The 22324-nt window shown below is 45.9% G+C and overlaps 1 protein-coding gene across 5 annotated transcripts in view; it reads right to left on the bottom strand.

Annotated features, from left to right (window-relative positions):
- Positions 1 to 201: 201 nt before the first annotated feature.
- The window catches only part of LOC146191858 (CD151 antigen-like), a 134702-nt gene continuing 112579 nt past the window's right edge, over positions 202 to 22324 (bottom strand). For all 5 annotated transcript variants that reach the window (XM_084602304.1, XM_084602303.1, XM_084602306.1 and 2 more), the window contains 6 exons: positions 12347 to 12538; positions 8825 to 8899; positions 7889 to 7987; positions 5958 to 6113; positions 5230 to 5313; positions 202 to 783 (listed from right to left, as the gene is read on the bottom strand). In XM_084602304.1, the coding sequence (XP_084458430.1) occupies positions 709 to 783; positions 5230 to 5313; positions 5958 to 6113; positions 7889 to 7987; positions 8825 to 8899; positions 12347 to 12538 (681 nt within the window). In that variant the 3' untranslated portion in view covers positions 202 to 708. The remainder of the gene's footprint in view (positions 784 to 5229; positions 5314 to 5957; positions 6114 to 7888; positions 7988 to 8824; positions 8900 to 12346; positions 12539 to 22324) is intronic.

Below are 22324 nucleotides of genomic sequence, written 5' to 3' on the forward strand. Positions count from 1 at the left end.
TCTCTTGAGCCACTGGTTGCACCAGTCCTCGTACATCTGTCATCAAAAGCTGTTAATGAGTTTCTCCACTATTTCATATTCTGAACACAAAGTACCAAAAACTGCCTACTTTACAACGCATACCTACTTTTGCTTTGATATGGAAAGTATTGCATCATGAGACGAATAATAAACACAGACACCATGAACTGCAAACTACAGTTTGACGGGCATAGACACAGTCAATTTATTTACAACCAAAAGCCATAGTCTGCACAAAACGCTGAAAATCCTATAAATAAGGTGTCACACCACAAAGCACTTTTCATACTTCTGTGCACAGTCAGTCTTACGAAGGCAAGCAGACAGACAGTGCACAACTTCAGCCATCTCACACTGTGCTATTGCGTCATCCACTGATATTGGCACAGCACAACCTTGACTTTTAAAAAGCTTCGCGCACTTTTTAATTGCACTAAATTACACATTCCATTTGGTACACTTGCGAGACACACAACTATTTACAGACGAGCACGAAATGACACACCGAGATTCTTTTCCTGGTATATAGCGTACCAAATAAATAATAACCTACATAGCTTTGCTTCAGGCTATGTACAGAACAAAGGCGAGCATTCGCTATTCCTCCTTTTTAAGGGCACTGCCTTTGGTATATTGCAGACTTCATTTTCTCAGTCAGCACACTGTTTCAGTCTCCAGGGAGCAGCATCAGTAGTACTGGGGGTGTCTCCTGTAGTCCCGTAACCGCAGGTACAGACAGCAGGAGAATATCATGCCAAAAACCTGAAAAAAAAAAAAAAAAAAAAAAAAACGTGGAGGCTCAATGACATCAGTTGCTATGGTCCCGAAGCAATGATTGTCATAGGTGGTGCTCGGAATGGCAGTACTGTTGAACCTACTTATCACAATATTGAAGTACCCAAGAAATATCATTGTAACCGGGTTATGCAAAAAAAAAAAAAAAAAAAGAGGACAAGCACAAACATTGGAGCATTCAAGGATGGGAAGTAACTTATAGTGTTCATTTCTTTGAAGAAAAAAATTCGTGTCAGCGCCAACTTTGAAGGCTTCATGGCATATTTCATTCACGTCTGTGTACAGGACGCCTAAATTCTGCCAGAGTCCTGCAATACTGCCTTATGATCATACTCAATCACTCTATGGGAGAGCTCGGTACGCTCCCTATAGTGGCTGCAGGGCAGCGCTGGCGTCAATTGAGGGGCATCTTTTTTATCTTTTTGCAGGTGGCTGAGTGGGCAGCCGTCTGTGTGAAGAATTATGCATTGAGAGGTGCACTTGTAGTGTTTTCGTTTTGCCTTCGTGATGCCATTGCGTTCTGTTAATGATGCTGTCACCTTGTTATTTGAAGGGCTGCTGCTACGGCTACCAGAGCGATGACATAAAGGTGTCGCCTTTTTTGTTTCCCGCTTGAGGTCGAATTAAGACAGAAGCAGAGACGCGCCATTCGCCAAAAAGAAGTTGGTGACCCCTGATCCCGCTTCCCAAATGTGCATCAAGAAAAGTTTCGGCGCCACGGGCATGTTCAGTGTGACAAGCTCGTAGTGAATGGGAAAGTTGTGTCATTGAAAGGCTGTCCAAGGTGAAGCCTGTAAAAGCACAGTGGCTTGGGCTAGTTGATTGCTATCCATAGTGATCAAATTGGCAGCTCAAAAGAAAAGTAGACACAAGCATAAGGAACAAACAAGACAGGACGGCTGCTACTTCCAGCTGAATTTTACTTGAAAAGGTTTGACTCTTAAATACAAAAAAACGCTCGTGGCATGAAGCCTAATAGCAGTTCCACAAAAATGCCATTTCAATCTCAAGCAGAGACAACGAAGACATGATTTTGCACATCGCTTTCTTCTTATCATCGTTGGGCAAATTCTTGATATCTTGCATGGTGCTGAAAAAACTATGTTAACCTTGTAACGGCTGCCTATTTTCTTGAGGTTGTGGGAAACCTTGTGGAGATACGGAATTCCGAGTACTTATCTTTTTCTTCTCTTGATTCCCTTCTTTCTTGCATCTTTTTTTTCTGCAGGAGGCCTTTACAACATCTGAAATGCTGTAGCACCTGTCTTGTCTCGTTTGTTCCTCACGCTCGTGTCTGTGCTTTTTTTGTGGTACAAATTTTTTTCGCCATGAAACCTACAGCTGTTTCATAAATATTTAAAGAGCTCCCACGGTGTTAAACGATGGAAAAATCATGTCCTCAGCCATCTCCATGCACTGGCGCCATATTTCTCTCTTTCTCAAACGTCGCCTACACTTCTTCACTCAGATAAAAATAAAAACCTTGAGAGTATGCTAAATGCCCAGCCAACGGAGGCAAAACTTTGACAGCTTGTGTGCTTGAATTTACGTTACTATGATAAAGATTATGGTACAGTGCTGTAAATGCATACCTAAGGACGTCGAAATTCAGAACGGTGTTATTCAAATCGGGGTCAGAGAAATTAGCGACACCGCATCGTACCATTTTCATTTCAAAAACATAGTGGAACCATGCTCGCAAAATGGCAAAACTATGCCCGCTAAAATGCACGATAATAAACTCAAAAGATGAATGAATGAAAATGCTCTTGGCTTTGTAAGTATCGCTGTCGAGATCAAATGCACTCTGCTTCCTAAAGGTCAACACCTGAAAGCCGCGCACAGCAGCAAGCAGTGCGACATTCTTGCGTGTACATCGGCTACAGTCTCAGGCGCTTAGACACTCGTTAAGCACCCCAGTAAAATTCCACGTCAGAGAGTGTTCGGCGTGCTTCATTATGAAGCGAAGTACTCTTGAACCTGTGTTTAGGTCCCGCGACCACACGAGCAATAAGGCGAGCAATCCAAGCGCAGTACGAATCCAGTGAGTGCTGTCTACTAACATGATATTTGCCTTTACTCACACTGCTCTGCAGTCATTTGTATGTTCGGTGTTAATGAGCGCACCACACCTTTCAATACTGCTACAGTACTACTATTATAAGCATGAGAAATCTGCACGGAGACTAAAACAGGACAAGGGCATGAAAGCAAGAATTTAGGGTGCAGCTAATCACTCGTGGGCCCTCCATCAGTAAAAGTGCCCCTCTCAATCGCTTTCGTCCCCCAACCAGACCTCAACGGGGGTTTTATGACCATCAGGAGTATTCAAGGACTGACATCAAAGAGGGGAACCTTTGGAAAAAATTATGGGGCAGACTATCATTTGTAATTGCTCTTTTGCATATGTTTTTGTTCGTCATCGCTGTCAGTGCAGCTGAGATGATCACCTCATGGGTGAAATCTTCATTTTTTGCGAATGCATTGTTGACACGCAAGAATTCTTCAAATCTCAACACAGCACCGCCATCGTTAGACCGATGGCAGCTTCGTGAAACTTCGCATCACCAGCTTTCCAAACAAAGCCTGCTTTCCAAAAGCAATTCTTGATGGAAAATCGGACAAGCTTGGTCCTTGAAAATTGGTGCCATGTCACACATTTTCCTCTAGGTAAAGCACTTTAAGATCAAATATATTGATGAAATTGGAGAAAGCAGATATACAATTAGTGAGACAAGCATTGCTCTGTTCACAACCAGGCTTTCAAGCATTCTCCAGGCGAGGACTCTCATTCATCATCACTTTTTGCAGAGTTGTCACACTGCGCTAAGATTGTGCTGGATTTTATGGCGCACAAGTAACTGAGGCTATCCAGTGCCAGACGCGAGATGTATTGTGTCTTCTTTTTGGAAAAAATGTTAGGATATCATAGCTTGTTTAAAACCATTTCATTTTAAGAAATTAAAAGGATTCTCTCCTAGGAGCAATGTGAGATGGAACAATGTCTGCTCGGCGTTAAACTACATAAAATCCTTAGTTCTTTTAGTTTTTAACATCACAGTAAAATGTGGTTTATCGTGACCTCATCTCCGCACCTTTCCATACTGGTTTATCTTCTTTCTTAAAGATGAAGTTGCGTGGCAGACGTGTGCATCAAATGCAAAGACATGACGTTAGTCCGATGAACCATTTTTTACAATTGCTCAATTTCCATTTCTACACGATTGGTTTGACCAAGTGTGGTTTGTTGCATAAACAAGTAAATGTGCAACCAGTGCAACAACTATGACTTCAAGTGCTCCCACACTGACGCTTGCATTAATTAGGCACTTCTTGCAGAGTTTACTACGCTGTATATAAATATAGAAGGTTGTCTAACCTAAGCAGAAGGCAGTTTGCATTCCATGCCAAATGAATGCGAAGTTCCGGACATTACACATGCAGCTATGCGAGCAAAGTACGTTAAGGTGCAAGTAACTCAATCTAGTCATCATCACCGGTGTATTCCTGGGGATTACAGTTTTGTGCAGCAAATACTGAATCCCATGGTATCATCTTGAAGCATTCATCAATATGCGCATAGTCTGCTAAATAAGCAGAAGCAAAAAGTGAACAGTGTCGAAAACAGCTGTCTCACGGCGTGGCTGAATGCAGGGCAAAGTGAAGGAGGCAACGAATCTTGGCCATTGGGGACAGTGAGGCATCATGCCACCGAAATATGACAAGGCTTACGAACCACCAACACAGACATCCACCAAGAATTGCTATCATCCTACTGTGGCAAAGCTGAACACACTGGCTGAGGTCAGGCTAAGCCATGGTTTGAGAACGTTGTCATGGCTTTTTCAGCACATAATCACACTGACTCAATTGCCGGCATTTCAAAAGACACAAGTAGGCACAGGGTGTATGCAAGATTACACGACCCAACAGACAATGCTTAAATTTTCGGAATCCATGTGACCAAGGCTGCTGCTCTTCTACAGCATATGTCACGCTTCCTAGAGCAATTACACAATGTTTGAAGCAGAGAAAGAGCCTACAAAAATTTTTTGTGCCCACCCTCTTAAAGATCTGTTCAAAGCTTAACATATGCCGTTCTGCTTTCATCGTGTTGTGAAATAATAAAGCAACTTTAGACATTATACATTAATGCTCTAATGTAGTAATACGTGCCAACGGAATAAGATGAAATTCTTCGTTCTGCGTGCAGCCCAGGTGTAAAAGAAAATGAAAATGTGGTGGGAGGGGGGGAGATATAATTTCCATCAATTACAGTAGCCAGAGTTTGCTAATTCGATGGTGCTAACGGCTTCATAATTTTGCAGTACTGCTGTTTAAAAAAAATTTCCTCTTTTTGATAGTTACCTCACCAAACTTGAGAATGTTGAAGTTGTGAACTTGTGAACTTACCTGGACAAGGCATATTCCGAGTCCGACAGCACCTATGATGATTAAATGCTCCCGAATTTGATCATGAAGTGCGTTGATGCATCCCTGCAAAGAACAAGATTGGCAGTGAAAATACAGCCATAGGCCTACTCTGTTAGCATTTAACCAATAGATGCACGAGCACTGAATACACAACAGCTCTGGTTTTTTGGCTTTCTTAAATTTGTGTTTCTGCCAATACAAGCAAATCACAAGTCTGAACTTCCGATAGAATGCCAGTTCCTCTGGTGTAGCCTTGCTCTGAGTGTGCTGTTGTTTTCACTTAGTACTGGAAAAAATCATTAACCCTGTAGATATTTCATTGATTGAGAAATTGTGACTTTGTAAGTACCTACTATGACAGATCAAGCTTTTCTGTGACCTAGCAAGTTTTTTGTTTAGTATACTTCATAACTAATTGGTATTTGTAGCGCATGATATGAAAGGAGCACTGAAAACATTTCATCAGCTTCTAACAGACTGCGAGATCTGAAGACATTTTAGTTGCAGTAATCGAAACAGCGTAAACATCTGCGGACAGTAAATGTGAGAGTTTTGCGTGAGCAACTAAAACCTTCATTTCACATCATAGTAAGCGCAATGGCAAATTCGGCAGCTGATGTAAAAAGTGCTCTGCAATGCAATGGAGGGGAATATCTGAATGCCACTCAGCATAACATGATAAGACGGGAGAGTTGCTGGGTGCTCACGTCATAGTAAATGTTTGAAGGGTGGGCCAGTGTTCCGCAGTCCTTGCGCAAGGTCTTGCAGCAGGAATCTGGAACTTCGTTTTTGGTGGGGGGCTTCTTGCGGCGCCAAACACTGTGCTTCCAGTCTTCAAAGCCATTGGCACCACAGCACTTGAACTGAAAAAGGGGAAATAAATTTTCACCTTGGCTTCACACCTAAATGTTTAGCAGCAGGCACTTTCCCCGAGAGCATAGTTTTCAAATGCTACCACTTGCATTTGTAATTGCTTACAGCTGTGTGCTATTTTCTTTATAGTGAGGAATATGCAGAAATGCAACAAGTGAAGTGAAAAAACTGTAGAAAAATATTTTGAACAATATTCATTGCATCCTAATTTAACCGATGTTTAAACTGTACAGCCTGAATCATTTTGCTCATTTTGCACTCTAGAGGTAACAGATAGAAGTGCAAAAGCTTCTTTTGCCTAGACAATGCTAGGCAAAAGAATCCATTAGATCTTATAAGCAAATAGATTTTCCTGTTTTGTAGTAAGCAGTGTCGCAGCACTGTCATGGCTGCCAATAAAATTTTCCACGAGTTGAAAACATATCACACAACCAAAGGCATCCTGCATACTGGATTTAAAAAATTCACTTGCAATCAACGAGATTTGTGCGGCCTGTTCGTGAGCACTGTTTTTCTACAGCACGTTGCGTAATTATGCCGTTGTCGATGTAAAGAAGCCTGGTAGTTAGAGAAGTGTACATTAATATATCTAACATCACTGCTGCGCCTTGGTCATTGAAGGCAAGGTTTACGCGCGTGTTCTGCTAGACTGACACAGATCCTTTGCATTTTGACAGGCCTTTGTGCCTCTAAAGCTGTGCCTTTAGGCGTGTGACCCAGTAGCATTTATGGTTCCTGTCTGCAACTGCCATTGTGGGTCTTGGTTCATCTACATTAACCACTAATCCTTTAATTTGTGCTTCTGTTATCTCATACATACTCATCATCTGCAAGTTGTTAAGCCATCATATTAAGTGAAAGGCCACCTGACGAAGGTATAAAGCACCTTCTAGCCATGCTATACGAACATGCCTACATGGCCTAGGTCTGACTCTGGGTGCAAGGATCCAGGAGGGTTCAATTCCTGTCCCGCCTTACAATCTCGAAAGAGAAACCTGAATCAGCAGCGCCTATCAAATCGGCCGTGTCGTGCGATCTCTTGATGTCACATAATTTGCCGACCAATCGGTGCTTGACCATGCCACCTGCCAATTAACACCTCCAGATTTTGAACAGTTGACACCACTAAGAAATGTTTGATGAAATTGGGTATTAACGCTCATGCGTTAATAACTGCACTCAGAAGGCCTTCAATGTTACACAGTTCACACCACTAAGAAATGTTTTATGAAATTGGGTATTAACGTTCATGCATTAATAACTGCACTCAGAAGGCCTTCAATGTTACAGTGCCTCACTCTGTTGTGAAGCATGGTTTGCATCAACTTGTGTTATACAACATTAATGGAGTAAAAAAAAGGTAGCTCCGCTCCATAAGAATTTCTCAAACCAATGACAACATTTATTTCCTTCTTTTTCACACCTACTCTATGTTGTGATACTTTCTAGATGCTTCCTTCTAAAAAACATTTTTTTGTTTGCGCCTGAACTGACCATACATTTTATGTATTTACGCCCTTTGGTGCAGAGATTTTTTTAGCGCTGCTTGCTTCACTTGTGACCCAGCATTTGTCAGCTGCTACTGCCACCACAGCTTACTCCAATAAAATAAATTGAAAGCATGCAAACAGTGATTATATTAACAGACAGTTGGATATTTACTAGATCTTATCACCTGTATAGCTTTCTGCACTTCTCATTCTTAAAAAAAACAAAAACGTGAGTAAGGCAGCGCTTGATCACCAAATGCTGCAAATATACGTACAGTGCGCTGCAGGTCATTGATTGCTTCTGTCCTGCTTGCATCAGTGCCATAGCTCTCAATGAAGGTTGTGTTCAGCCCGTCGGCAAGTTCGTGCCATACCTGAAATCAATTTTCTACCATAAGTACTAATAGGTGCAATGCTAACATCAAGGCCAAGCTCAAGGCCAAGGTGCAGTGCGTACACAGGCGATATTCATTTTCTCGCTGCTAAAACGTTTTGCCTAGTCTTTCACACCACTACGAAGCCCATTGAGTTTAAATTAGGAAAATGATGAAAAGTATTTGGGTACTACTGTTCCTGAACTACAGGTTTATATTTATATGCATCTGAGCTCAGAAGAGCTGCAATGATGTTAAAAATACAATGGTATGTTATTTATTTACCGCTGTTTCTTTGTAAATAATCAATGGCCTAACTTATGAGGCATCACAAAATTGTTGGGGTATGTAAAAATTTTTAGAAAGTACAAAAGACAACTTTAATCGCTCATTGCAGAATATGGCATAAATGCAAATTTTAAATAACCACATGGACTATAAGGAAAGCAGGATACATAGCATAGAACAGGCAAAAATTAAGTACTTGAAAAATGTTAACGATTCAAATGCCAACACAAAATGGAAAGCACAATGTTTTATATTGTAGAGTATTTATGTACACATATTTTTTTTCTCTTAGAACCGGTGCAGATTAACCATCAGCTAAATCTTGAAAGATGACTTCAATGTTCGCAAGGCTTTGATGCGAAGGACTCGAAACATCGCCTGCGGCCTTAAAGCTATAGAGAGCGTCTAGTTTCTTCACTCTCTGTAGCATTTTAAGTGAAAAGCCTGGTCTGATCAATGCTATCACATCCCACAAAGTGGCCTGCATACTTTGACAGAGCATTTCAATGTTTGTGTTACAACAATGGCATTGAATGGGGACTTATTTACCTGTTCTTCATACACGTAAGCAATAATGCCGGCGACAGCTTCCATCAGGAAAATCAGCAGCAGCAGGAAAGTGTACTGCAAAGTGAATGGGAAAGTCGCATTGAGGTAGAAATGATAGTACATATGCTGAGGCTATAATTTTATTTCCATGCTTGTATACAACTATAATATGACAGCGGTACTCTGTATCCACCACTGAAGCACCACAATATAACGATACATTTCTACTAGTTAGCATTCACATGTGGTATACTCCAGAGACCATTTCAGAAGAATGAAGTCGAACTTGCAAGCCATCGAGTCTGCTCCTGGTCTTAGGTTGTGCAATGAATTATTTCTGGTGCTCAGCAGAGTATTTCCGATAGAAATCAAAAGCGCAAAAAACAGTTATCATCATGATTAATGTCATGCTACAAGTTTTGCAGGATGCCGGCTCTTAGCTGTATAAGCTTCTAATAAGACATGCTTAGCAGAAAATTACTATATTCGGCCAAGAATTCAGTTTTTCAACCATCAATTTTCTATGACTGCATTGAAAACTACAAAAAGTGCTCCGAATAGTACTGCAACACACAGTCAACATTTTCCACAAAAAGTGTTTGTAGTGCAAAGTACAAATTACCTGAAGCAAATTGTCAGACTTTAGAAAAAGTTTAGCAACACACCAACAGTGCAAGTTCCGAGGAGCACTTGTCTACTGATTTTCTCTTATAGATGATGGTATGGCGCACAGCATTCATGAAGAATGATGTCAGGAATGGAGAAGAGTTTCATGGTGATGAAAGTTGTTGTTTTTTTTTTTTTTTTTTGCATTCTTAGTTGGAATTACATGCTTACAATGCTTGAGCAAGCTAGTATTTCACAATTCCAAGCTGTTTCATGTTAGAAGTACTACTGTCAGCCAGACCACTTTTCATTTGTGCAAGTTTTTCTGCCACGCACAAGTAGTGAACCACCTTTAACCCCGTTGCCACAGATTTAGTGCATTTTGAGATGGCCGCTACGAGCCATTACCACAATGTGACAGTGCTGACTCAATTGCTGGCAATGCATGCAGGCAATGTGAATACTTCCCTTCTACCTGTACAAAGCACATCGGCTCATTAAATCAGCAGGCCACATTTCCAAGATTAAATAACCAATTGCTATTACAATTCGTCTGAAGTGTACTAGAATTTAGTCCGGAAGTAAATCTTCAGTAAAATAACGGAACAGTTGCAGACTAGTATAGTCGATTACTATTTCACTGTTTTCCTTCCAACTTTTGCTTAGCCAATAAAAGGCACAGACAGTTCATGGCACAAAATTTTAGCTCAGCACGTGATATGGCACTCCATGAGAAGCGCGTGCCTAACCAATCCCCACCCGCATTAAATATATTTGTTTCTGCATGCTTCTGACACATTAGAAAGGCAATGAAAAAGACATGTATTTCTGGGGATTAGAGTGAATTGTAATGTCAGTTTTGCAGGAAACAGCTGCGAGCAGATCTCCAAGCTGCAGAGACTAAAACAGTTCAACGTGCTTACGCTGTGAACCAACTTCACTAACTCTAAAAATCTAAAAAAAATGATTCATATCCTGAAGGCAATAATATTGAAGCCTGGTCAACAACAGTTTCTTATGGATAAATTTTGTTTGCTTTCTGAATACAAACTTGCCTGGAGGAAGAATTCACTGGGCAATTCTAATGTAGTGTGCTTACACCTAAAGATGCTCATTAAGCACATATGTCAGCACCAAGAAGCACAGCACTGTTTATGATGACATATTGATCATAGAACGCAAGAGACTGTTGGAAACATTTTGCAATGCGCAAAAGAAAGAATGTGAAATTTTTAAAAAGATAGACAAAGCTTTAGTGCTCACTTGGCACTGTGAAGCGGTTTAAGTGTTTGCCAGTGTTTGCCAGTGTTTGCCACCATGTTCAAGTTCTCAAAGCCGTACCACTGTTGACACTGTTTTTAAGAATAAAGTAACGGTTTACCAGTAATTGATTAGAGGGAAAAAATTTTGAATTGGTGTTACTGTTTAAAGTACTCAGTGAATTAGAAAATTACCAGAAAATAATTTATGACAAGTAATCAATTACTTGCCAATGTATTATGAATGCTTTGGTAGGTTAGAGGAACAAGCCCAGTGATCCTCAAGCTGCAAATTTTCTCAGGCTGAGCTCGAGAGTCTATAGCATGGCTCTCAGCATGGAGAAATATGTTGGCCGTCTTTAGACCATGCAGTTATTCACCAGCAGACGATCACATGGCAAAGTGTATAGCCGGCTTTGCCAACCTTCAATCGTGCCGCCCCCTGCTATGCTTTCCAAGGGAAGGAAAGCGTAGCAGGGGGTGGCAGAAAGTTAGGTGGGCGGATGAGGTTAAGAAGTTCGCAGGGGTCAAGTGGATGCAGCTAGCACAGGACCGGGTTAAGTGGAGAAATATGGGAGAGGCCTTCGCCCTGCAGTGGGTATAGTTAGGCTGATGATGATGATGATGAATCGTAGTAAGCTCGTATATGGCCTGCATGTTAAAGATCCCCATCTGGTCGAAATTATTTCTGAGCCCTCCACTATGGCACCTCTTTCTCTCTTTGTTCTTTGGCTCCCACCTCACTCCCCTGATGGCCCAGTTCAGATGTCCACCGAAAAGTGACAGATACATGCGTCTTTCCTTTTGGCAGTTTTGTGTGCATTCACCCAACGAAGCATTTAGCACCGGTCCGAACCTCGAACCTTAGAGTGGATGTCATCTTGTCCACATCTTGGATTGCTAAGGTGGCACATCACCATGATGAACACTGGATGAACACTGCTTCGGACATAGAGAAATTTTGAGCCTTGGACAAACTGACAGAAAATTGCGAAACAAGAGAAGTAAGAGCTTACGCTCTTAAAAGGCCAGAGGGAACGACATGCGAACGCCACCAACAACCAGTCCTCTTTAATGTAAACGTCGCGAATTTGAGTTGATGGCAAAAAAAAATTTTAAATTCAAGTTCGCTTCATGAGTTCTGTTTTTAGAGAAATGTTAACATACCCAAAAAGAACCAGAATATAAATTAATGCAAGCAAAAGTTAGAGGTCACTGCAGAAACTGCATAAGGAAAAGTAAAACACTAGTGCTGCCACAATATTTTTGTAATTTTGTTTCTACGTTGTAATGTGCTTATTTCTATTTTATTATATTTTTAATTTCATTGTTTTATATTTTATTTTTATTTACCACTATCATTAAGTATCAAATTATTAGCATTAGTATTTACATCATCACTAATTATCATTAATTTAACATGACCTAATGTTTTCGCATTAGTAATTAGGTTACAGGAAAGGCGCAGATCTGTCAAGCTTCTTCTATGGACACCTGAACCATCGCGGATTCACTTTTCGCGTCCACGGTTTGGCCTCAACAACATAGCATATTGGATGGATGGAGTTGTCCTCAGTCACAGCGCGCTCTGCGCTCTCCCTCGAGTCCGGCCGTGTCTCAGTGAGGGTACCGTAGTGAGAGCAGTGCGCGCACTCACCGCCAGGAGGAAGCACCGGTGCAGGCGGCAGACGGCCACGCAGCCGAGTGCCGTGACGAGTATGACTAGGGCGCCGGCCAGGACCAGCATGTAGGCCGTAGACGCATAGGTGGCCGTCGTCAGCAGACTCAGGTGGTGCCGCTTGGCCACCAGCGTCCAGATGCCCACTCCCAGCACAGCGCATCCTGACAGCTGCGAAGATAAGGGTGCGATATGAGGGTCGGCACATATATAGCTACAATTACTGGTGGCAAGAAAACACGGGGCGCGACAGTGATAGAAGTAAATTTCTTTTTGAGCGAAGGATCTACTTCAGGACTGAAGCTGCCAAAGCCGGGTGATTTCGGAAGCCTGACCTTGATTCAACCTTGTGAGCCTAGCATGCTATGCAACAGAGTGTCAGAGTGAAACCAAAATGGTGTGGTGTACCATGTCCACCTATGAGTCAATATATATACCACTACCTGCAACCATGACCATGGTGGACATGACATTTGGGCCTTGAACGTTGGCCCAAGTCACCAGAAAATTGGCCTTGGCCATGGTTGGATCCAAAATTCATATACACGTATAATGGACCATGTCATGCTCTTGTCCGCGCAGCGGGCCACCAGCATGGTCAGAAATGCAGGCTGCGAGAAGGCAACAGAAAGACGTAGCATAGACACACACGCACACGATACTAAACACGCAACACAGAGCAGAACTCCTCGCGACGGAGAGTGGCGGCGCTGATTCTGTGGACTTTCTACAATCTACATTAGCATTCGTGTGAGCATCGAGCAGGGACAATCCGTACAACTTGCTCTTCCACTGGCGACCAATACAGTGTCGCTCAAATTAACCTGCAGCACACCTGCGCGGTGGTCGCACTTTGCGCTTATACAGCAAGTGAACGCGCTGTCGTACATATACTGTAAAAAAAAAAAAAAAAAAAGTACCAGGGCTTCAACTAAAGTTAAACTGAGTTGGACGTACGAACGCACGGTTTAATTCGCTGTAGCTTTTTTTTAAGTTTCGATTTCGTTTATGGCGTCTTCTCTCCCGTTATTCGCGCGGTGCGCCTATGGGCAACTATTCAACGCGCAGCAAGATGCCAGTCACATCGCGTTGGGGCGGAGTCACTGACCGTGCTACACGAGCGAGACAATCCTGTTGTCCGGCTAATCAGATAATGACCCTGTCCCGAGGCATGACGTCGACACACCTATTCAACACCTCCCTTTTTGCAGTCTCTTTTGGGCCCGCGATGCACGCCTCAGCATGGCTATAGTGCTATAGAAGAGTACTATAGCATGGCGCTTGACTACAGGTGAGCTGTTGCTGCTTGGTTTGGCAAGGTCACACTCAAGGTCAAACCACGCACATCCTGAAGGCTTGGTTAGACCTGTTGAAATAGTGCATTCGCACTAAAATCTAGTGACCTAAGACATTTGCGGGCGAGCCTCAAGCACCCTACTGTATATTGTACCATAGCGTATATACTTTTTTTTTTATTTTTACCTACCCTGTCCTTTCTCCCTGTCGCTCACCACTGATTTTCTCTACCGATCCTCACTATCCGTATATTTCAGCCGCCCCAGTTCAAGCGCTTCGGATAGCAAATACCGGGGTGACAAACATATTTTCCTTCCTTTTTGATATCTAACAATGAATTACCACATATACTACTACTACCGCTAAAAGCATTACGCTTGCTATTTACACCCAGATATATGTCACTTTTTTACCGCGTCCGGTCTTCTGTTGCCTCGTGAAGGAAGCGACTGGCGTGTTCCAAGTCATTACTAGTACTAATTAATCTACTGCTCGCCTTGGGACATCTTTGCAGCGTTCAGAAACTCATTTCAGACAGCGCACTACTACTTTTAAATTTTTCGGGCCTTGTAACTGTTGTGCCCATCTCCCTCCGGAGGTGATGGGTCCCGCGCGTACCCGGAACAGGCCGCGCTCGTGTTCGAAGCGGCGCGCGGCGACCTGTAGCTCCGCGGGCGTGACTGGGCCATGGTCGTCGGCACCTTTTTAGCGCGCCGCCTTCGATTATCGGAACCGTTAATCAAAGGAGAGGATCGGCAGACGAGCTGCACGCCGCAACCCCCGCCCCCCGTTCAAGTTTAGACAGGAGGCGCCGCGCGCTCCCATCCCCGCACCGTGTTCGAGACCGACGGACGCCCGCAAGTCGTGGTATGCGCTGTTAGTTTCTGTAGCTTGCATGATGTATTATCTGGGCCGTTCCTGGAGCTGACGCCCTAACATGTCGGCGCACAACAGTGCGCACAACAGCACGACTGCTACGCTCAGTACACACTTGCGTACGCGGCGCGTCAGTGGTCAGACGTCTGATTGTCGTTCTTAGAGACGTCCCTGCTATTCGTGATTAGTTTTGATCCTATGCGCATACATTTCGAACAGACAATGGCCGGTGCACATAGAGCTCTAAAAGTTTTTTCTTTTTTTCGAACAGCCTGAGGGGACAGATTGCTAAAGGGCTCGAAGATAACTGGCGAACGCGTGCGTATTTTTTTTTTTTCTTTGCTGATCATGGACATATGCCCTATCGATGTATTGCACTAGGTATTCTAGAGCACTATAACTAGGTGGTCTGTAATTACGCTGGTGGAAAAGGAGCAGATTGAGTTGCACAGCAGCGAGAAAAAAAAAATTGGTGGGTATTCGCAGTAGCAGTGAACGCGGCTAATACGATGATATAGTGCTATATGCAGGCGTTGCAGCTCCCTTTGGGGCACTGTAACGTTCGGTTAGGCGACATACGTGCATGTGGCACTTCTTGATGAGAAAACATCGCGTATGACTAGCAGAGCGTTAGATCTGTATGAAGTCTCGAATGGAAAAAGTGCTCTTTCATGCGCGCCGGCGCGCGGGAAGGCTGAATCGTGCCACCTTATTCCGCGACAGTCAAGTCGACCATTCTGCTGGTTGAATGTCATGCTGTGCTCGAAGTCTAGAGTCGGTCGTGCTTTCGCAGTTTCGGCGTCGCTCATCCTCTGCTGATGGAATTGTGCCGCAAGGAAGTGCGGTCCCCGAGTAAAGTCCTTGGGCGCGCACCGTGAACGACCGTACGGCCGGTCCACGTCATGACTGCTCACGCGCGCGCATTCAAACGGCTCTCCACTTTTTGCCTCGAAGTGCTTGGGGAGAAAAGTGGTGGTCATTAGCGCGCTTATCGGCGGCTACCCGCTGTGCACTTCGGCGTGGCCTCCGTACGTTTCGGATGGACAAGCGCGCGCTCTGCTCCGACCGTTTATGTGCCCCTGGCGCCACTTCGCTTTCACGGTCAGTCGGCCGCGCTTCGGGGCTCAGCGGTAGTGATGTACTCGCGAGGATCCGTCCGGTGTCTGTATGCTGTGGCAAGGAAAACTGCGGCACACACGCCTAGCCGCGGCTGCTCGCGGTGCTCTCCGCGAGAAAGCAACGAGGCGAGAAAAAAAAAAAATTGACCAAGGAGCCGAGCGGAAGGAATAGGGAGCGTAATTGAAAGAAATGCGAGATTGGACACCTTCGGTTGACGCTGCTACAACAGCTGTATTGACAGTATACCACTTAGAAAAAGTTGACTTGGTTGGTTTATAGGGTACAACGTCTCAAAGCGTCTCAGGCTATATGAAAGACGCCGTAGTGGAGGGCTGCGGAAATTTCGACCACCTAGGATTCTTTAACGTGCGCTGACATCGACCAGCATACGGATACCTTCCTTTTCGCCACCATCGAAAACCGTACGCGTACGGCTTAAAAAAAAAATGCCGAAAGATATATATATATACCAGCGTTACAGAGAAAAGAGGACTTCGTTACTTGATCGGTTGTCTGTTGTTGTTGTGGCATGTAGGAAGAAGGAAAAGAAAATGCACGGGCCTGCTGCTGGCTCTGTAGCTGAGCCACCTCCGCTGCCTCCTGATTTATTTATAGGAAGGGAAAGGCACGGTAACTGTCACTTGTTTTCTGTGGACACCGCAACTGATTTTAAAAACTGATTTATTTATAGGAAGGGAAAGGCGCGATAACTGTCTCACTAGTTTTTCTGTGGACACCGCAACCGCGCCGTAAGGGAAGGGAGGAAGATGGGAGTGAAAGTGGAAAGAGAGAAAGAGGAGCCGTAGTGGAGGGCTACGGAGTAATTTCGACCACCTGGGGATCTTTAACGTGCGCTGACATCGCACAGAACACGACGCCTCTTCGTTTCGCCTCCATCGAAACGCAACCGCGCCGTAAGGGAAGGGAGGAAGATGGGAGCGAAAGTGGAAAGAGAGAAAGAGGAGCCGTAGTGGAGGGCTAAGGAGTAATTTCGACCACCTGGGGATCTTTAACGTGCGCTGACATCGCACAGCACACGGACGCCTCTTCGTTTCGCCTCCATCGAAACGCAGCCGCCGAGGTCGGGTTCGAACCCGGGTACTCCGGCACAGTAGTCGGGCGTCTTACCACTGCGCCACCCCGGCGGGGCCCTCCGCTGCCTCGTGCGGACAGAAGAGAGAAAGTAAAGAAAGAAAAAGAAGAGGGAGAGGAAGACGCACGCCGCAACAGCCGTCGTCCACAACCGAAGCGGTGGCGGGTGCAATGACGGCCTACAACAGATAAAAATTCAGTGGTAGGCTAGCCGCAAGCGGCGGTGACCTACATGTCCCAGCCCCATTAGGGCCAGGAGCAGTCACCCTTCACCACCTCCCCTACTAATAGGTTGTCTGGTACCGCTGAAATTGCTGCCCTATCACGTGATTGTTTATGTATTTCGCGGGCTTTCTTCGAAGGCCAATAAATAAAGCTACGGAAATCGCGGATTGAAGGAAATAATGTAGCTAGCCGTTTTTCGAGCCCGATCTACAACTTTTGCATTGGCAATTTTTCCCCCAGACCAATACCTAAAAAGTTTCATTTTTTTTTCTTCTAAATAAATTAACGCAAGCGAACTAAAAAAATTAGCTGGGGCTTAGCTTTAGTTAAGCCCGGTAGGTTGCGAAAGCAATAATAGCATGGCTAATAACACGTCGACAAAGAGTCTTCACTGTTCAAAGCGTCCATTACATTTCATTCGGAATCGTCAGCGGTTGTGGATGATTAAAGAGAAGCGCGACGCGCTCGTCTAGCTGCCTCGCTGCCTCGTGCAGATAGAAGAGAATATAGAGAAGAAAGAAAAGCAAGAGGGAAAGAAAGGCGCGCGCCGCAACAACAGCCGTCGTCCACCACCAGCGGTGGCGTGTGCAATGACGGCCTACAACAGATAAAAATTCGGTGCCAGGCCAGCCCCCGCCGCAAGCAGCGGTGACCCACCTGCACCAGCGTCTGGCGAGGCACAGTGCCTCAGCTGAGCAAGCGCGAGCATTTATATACCCATCGTTTTCCTCCTCCTCCTCTCAACTGCGAGAGAAGAGGTGACAGCAGCGCCTCCACTCGGTAGCAGCGCGGCTCCAGCTGCAACGCGCCGTGCCTAACTGCCGCCACCTGACGACTCGACTTGGTAGCCCATCTCACTCAGCTGGTATGACGTCACAGCGACGTCATCATTTCATCCGCGACGCGCCGTGCCTACCGACCGCCGCCACCCGACGACTCGACTTGGTAGCCCATCTTTCGCAGATGGTATGACGTCACAGTGACATCTCGTGACTACCGACCGCCGCCACGCGACGACTCGACTTGGTAGCCCATCTCTCGCAGCTGGTATGACGTCACAGCCATCTGGGGTCATTAAAGGTCAAACGCGGTTACGCGAAGGGCTGAAAATGGTAGTAGTATTGCTTTCGCAATAAAAAAATACTGCAGAGCACCATAGCCGACTCTCGGCAGATTTCACGGGTCTAGGGCGCATCGCATGCCCGTCAAGCCTTTCCGTTGCTTTTTTCCCCATTTTATTCCCAGCTTCCTATGTTCTATTGCTCAACAATTCTGCTGCGAAAGCAACACTACAGCACCATTTCACCCTCGTCTACTTGCACCGTCCAGATAAGCAAAATGGCCATATAGAAGAGCCAGAAGATAGCCGAGTGCCCGGAACGCGCCCGGGCACTCGGCCATCTATGACTTCCAGGGCCGGATGATGCCTGAATAGCCTTCGAGATTCAGACGACGGTACGAACGCTCGGCTCCGTGCAAAGGCCCGCTCTGTAAAAGCGGTAGGCGAAATCGAATTCAGACGTAGTGGGAAGGCTATACTTGCCCTGGTCTAGATCCAAGGGCAACGCTTCTCATCGCCACGCTGCAGTCTCCCGGTCTGGAGCAGCAGCCCTCAAAAGATCACCTCTTGTCATACACGCTGTAATCCCAGCTATGCCCGGTGTTATTTCATATTGTGCAGCAGATTACGAATGTGATGAGTATATATGCACGACCGTAAATTGAAATGTAAGCCGAACCGCTATAGCGCATCTAGTTCACATTTGTCCTATAACTGCACCAAATCGTCATTTTTTCGTTCACCTACTGTGTCTACTGAATTCGGACACCGCGAATCGCAAACGTGTTTTGGACCAATTCGTACTTTCTCATTATTAGCAAGATATGGAAGGAGAGATTGGAGTCCTTATAATAGCGAGCTTTGTAACAGGGTAACTGTGGGGTGACAATGCGCGCGCGCAGAAGGCTGCGATGAATGGGAAGGTTTTGTAGTAATCACTCTGAGCATGCGCACTCGCGACCCTCTATTACCTTATTGCCTTACTCGATAGATGACAGGTGGGGTTCTAAAACTTCCTAATGCCGCCAGGTTCTGTTGGTCCCTCTCGCTAGAACAGTGGAAGCACATTATGTAAAGGACATCAAAGTTTGGGAATTTTTTCCCAAACTTTGATGCACGTCGACATGTACAGCTTTCGTCAAAAGTTTACTGTCAAACAGTTTCGTTGTGATCTGTGCGGTGCAGTTCATAGCGCGTAAAAAGCGTCGGTGTAGAGAAGGCGCGGAATTTCTTTTGTTTTAAACACGGTGGCACGTGTACGTCGTACACCTAACGAGCACGTCTCGCAGGTTTTTTTCTGCACTGATTTTGCATTTTTTCCTCATGCAACAAGAAAAAAAAAAAGGCCAGAAACTGAATTTTCGAAACTCTCGAATACTCGACCTTGGCTGGAAGTGAGAATAAACGTCAGGTATTTGGATCTAAATTCTTATAAATCAATCAATTTTACGGCCTCCACAAGGGTTGAGTTAGCGCAAGCTTGCTGCAGTCAACTTACCACACCAACCGGTTACTTTGTCTGTGGCACTAAGTTAGCCTTTTCGTTTTACCCTCCTCACGCTTACTCTCACAAGGGCTCTGCACTTTTTCTCTTTTCCGCGCAGCTCTTTTCTCTCTCTAATTTCGTCACAGCTGTAGGGGGAGCCGTTTGCTAGCACTAAGTAGGGTGCCTCGATACCAGCACTAAGAACTTAAAAAGCTACTGAGTACGATAAAAGCGGTCGCACCCGTCTCCGGAGACGTGCGCGCAGGCCGCACAACGTCGAGATGGGTTCGGAGGCGCGAGCTTACAACACGCGCTGGCGTGTCCAGAGGCGCCAGAGACATGTCCGTCCAGCAGGAGGCCAGCGTATACACAATCGCATCGTCCGTCGCAAAACCGGACGGGCGCTGCATACAGATACGGAAGGCTTATGAAAGGCACATTCCAGGCTTGTCCCTGTAGCGCCGATTAGCGAGGCGGCACATCGCGAAATCCTTTTAGGCCAACGCGGAGTCGAAGACGCGTCCCACGGCATCCACGACATCCGAGAGCGCGTGCGGGGCCACCGCGCGCGTGAAGGAAAGGCTGGGTGTCGACGACACGCAGCAAGATGCACTCGTCGTGCCTGTCGCTTCTATCGATAACGACGCGAACTTGTTTTAGCCGGCCGAGCCGAAACTAGTTGCATCATGCCCGGTTTCTTCGTGTAATTGCTGGGCATGCAGGTACCGCGTTTTCCAAACGTAACCAGACTACCGTGACTGCAGAAAAAGCGGGCTGACGGCCGCAGCGCAACGCTGTGCCCCCAGCTTTCGACGGCTGTACTCCTGGACGAAGTCTCCTTGACACCGTGAGAAACGGTAAGGGCGCTCTGGGTACTCTTAAAGATGGTATACATCTTTAGCTGCGGTTCAGACAGGGCCTTGCAGATAACATGTACACCCGCCAGTATGCACATGGTTCGAAAAATTCCCCGTCAATAATTAAGCACCACGTCCATCCTCAGTGAAAGGGGAACCTGAAACACGCTGTTTTCGGTCCATTTCTCGGCTTATTTCATCTGCTAGTCCTCATTCCTGTCACTGCAGAATACTGAGCAACCATTGGTCAATTTCCTATCAAGTACAGGGGAAGGCATCGCGATTTCAAAACATATTTCGACACGACTTAGAGCAAAGGCGTAGATGTGTGCTTGCCAATGAGTGTACTGGATACCAGCTCCACCACTGCAGCGAACGGTGCTAACGTCAACCTTACATAGCGCATCGAGGTATCTTAGTCTCAATGGGGATCACTCCACTTGCTGCGGTAGCGAAAGGTCCTGGGAAAAAGTGAAAAGTTCGTTTCCAGTGGTGAAGTTTGTGTGACTATCAACTTCCTAAGCCTGCCGGAAGAGGATTGTCAGCTTGCTGTCCCGCAGGTTCTTCCAATGCCCCTACTCTTGGGAATCCACTGCGATGGGGCCGGGAGTTAGAACGCATACCACGTTTGTGGGCTGTAATCAACGCAAGCAACTCCTTTCTCGCAGCCACTGATCGCTCTGTTGGTAGACGAAAGATGGCACGTCATGTCCATGATATGTTTATGATTTAAAAACAGCCATGAGCTCAAGAGTGTGTGGCTCGAGGGTTTCGTATTTTGAGGTAACGACCCGCAGCAACACATGAGTCTAGTAGCGGAGGGCAGTTTAGGACACTCAGGGTTCTTTAACGTCATCGCACAGCACACGGATGTGTTCGCCTCCATCAAAACGCGTCCGCCGCAGACTGCAGTGGATCAAGTCCGCGACCTAGGGATTAACAAGCCATCGCGGCGGCGCACATGGCTCCAGAATATACAGCACATACCAAAAAAAATGCAGATATGTGCTACCTTGCAAGAGATATAAAAAGTCCGATGCTGTCCGATGGCGCAGAAATATCACTGCGCGCTTTTGACAGTGGAAAGCAGACACCAAAAAATGTCACCCAATCCTACTTCAGAGCTTCCTATTTTCCACTTCGAACAGCTTCAATGCTTAACTGGCAGCGTATTTAAAATGGCGTATTTGTACGTTCTCAGGCATGTCATCCTTGACCCGTATGGCGCGTCTTCGATACACAGTGGAGCGGTGCCATGTGAATCGCTCGAGACTGTCCCAGACTAGCACGACACACCCGGCCATCCTACGCTTACTTTCTACATATATATCAGCGGGAAATATAAAAAGTTCTGTAACCACTTTTTGTATTACATCGCGTAACTCAACACCGTCGGTTCCGCCGCACCGTCCGTCGCCACTGCCGTCGTCACTGCTGGCCCGCTTTGGAGTTCAAAAGGCACCTCCCGGATCCCAGCCGTGAGCATCGCTTGACCCCTCGGACCGGCTCGGCGCAAAAGAGACAGCGCCGCCGCTGACCTCCACCATAGCCTCCTCTATGCCTCCACCCAACAACAACAGGAGGCTGGCTGCCCCTTTTTGGAAAGCGGAGAGGCCCCTCCCCCTCGGCCTTTTCAACGGAGAGATGGCGTTGATTTTCCCACAGCTCCGGACCGTCGCTCAGACACAATGGGACGGCGGTCAGCGGCTCTCGAATGGCGTGGGTTGCGTTGCGAGGGACGCGCGCATGAGTTATAAGCCGCGAAGCGGCGATCCTTTAATCGCGTCCGGCACAACCCCCCCCCCCCTCCCCCTTGCCTCCAAAGCCTCTCGTGCATAGCCCACTAACACTGTGCCCTCCACTTCCCTTTTCTTTCGTTTAGCTCTGGAACCCACCACCCAACTAGCCGCAAAGCCCGGCCATGGACAGAGCCCGTCAGGTACAAT

Source organism: Amblyomma maculatum, chromosome 4 (assembly GCF_055883805.1).
Source record: "Amblyomma maculatum isolate TAMU_Amacu chromosome 4, ASM5588380v1, whole genome shotgun sequence".
Lineage (NCBI taxonomy): Eukaryota > Metazoa > Arthropoda > Arachnida > Ixodida > Ixodidae > Amblyomma > Amblyomma maculatum.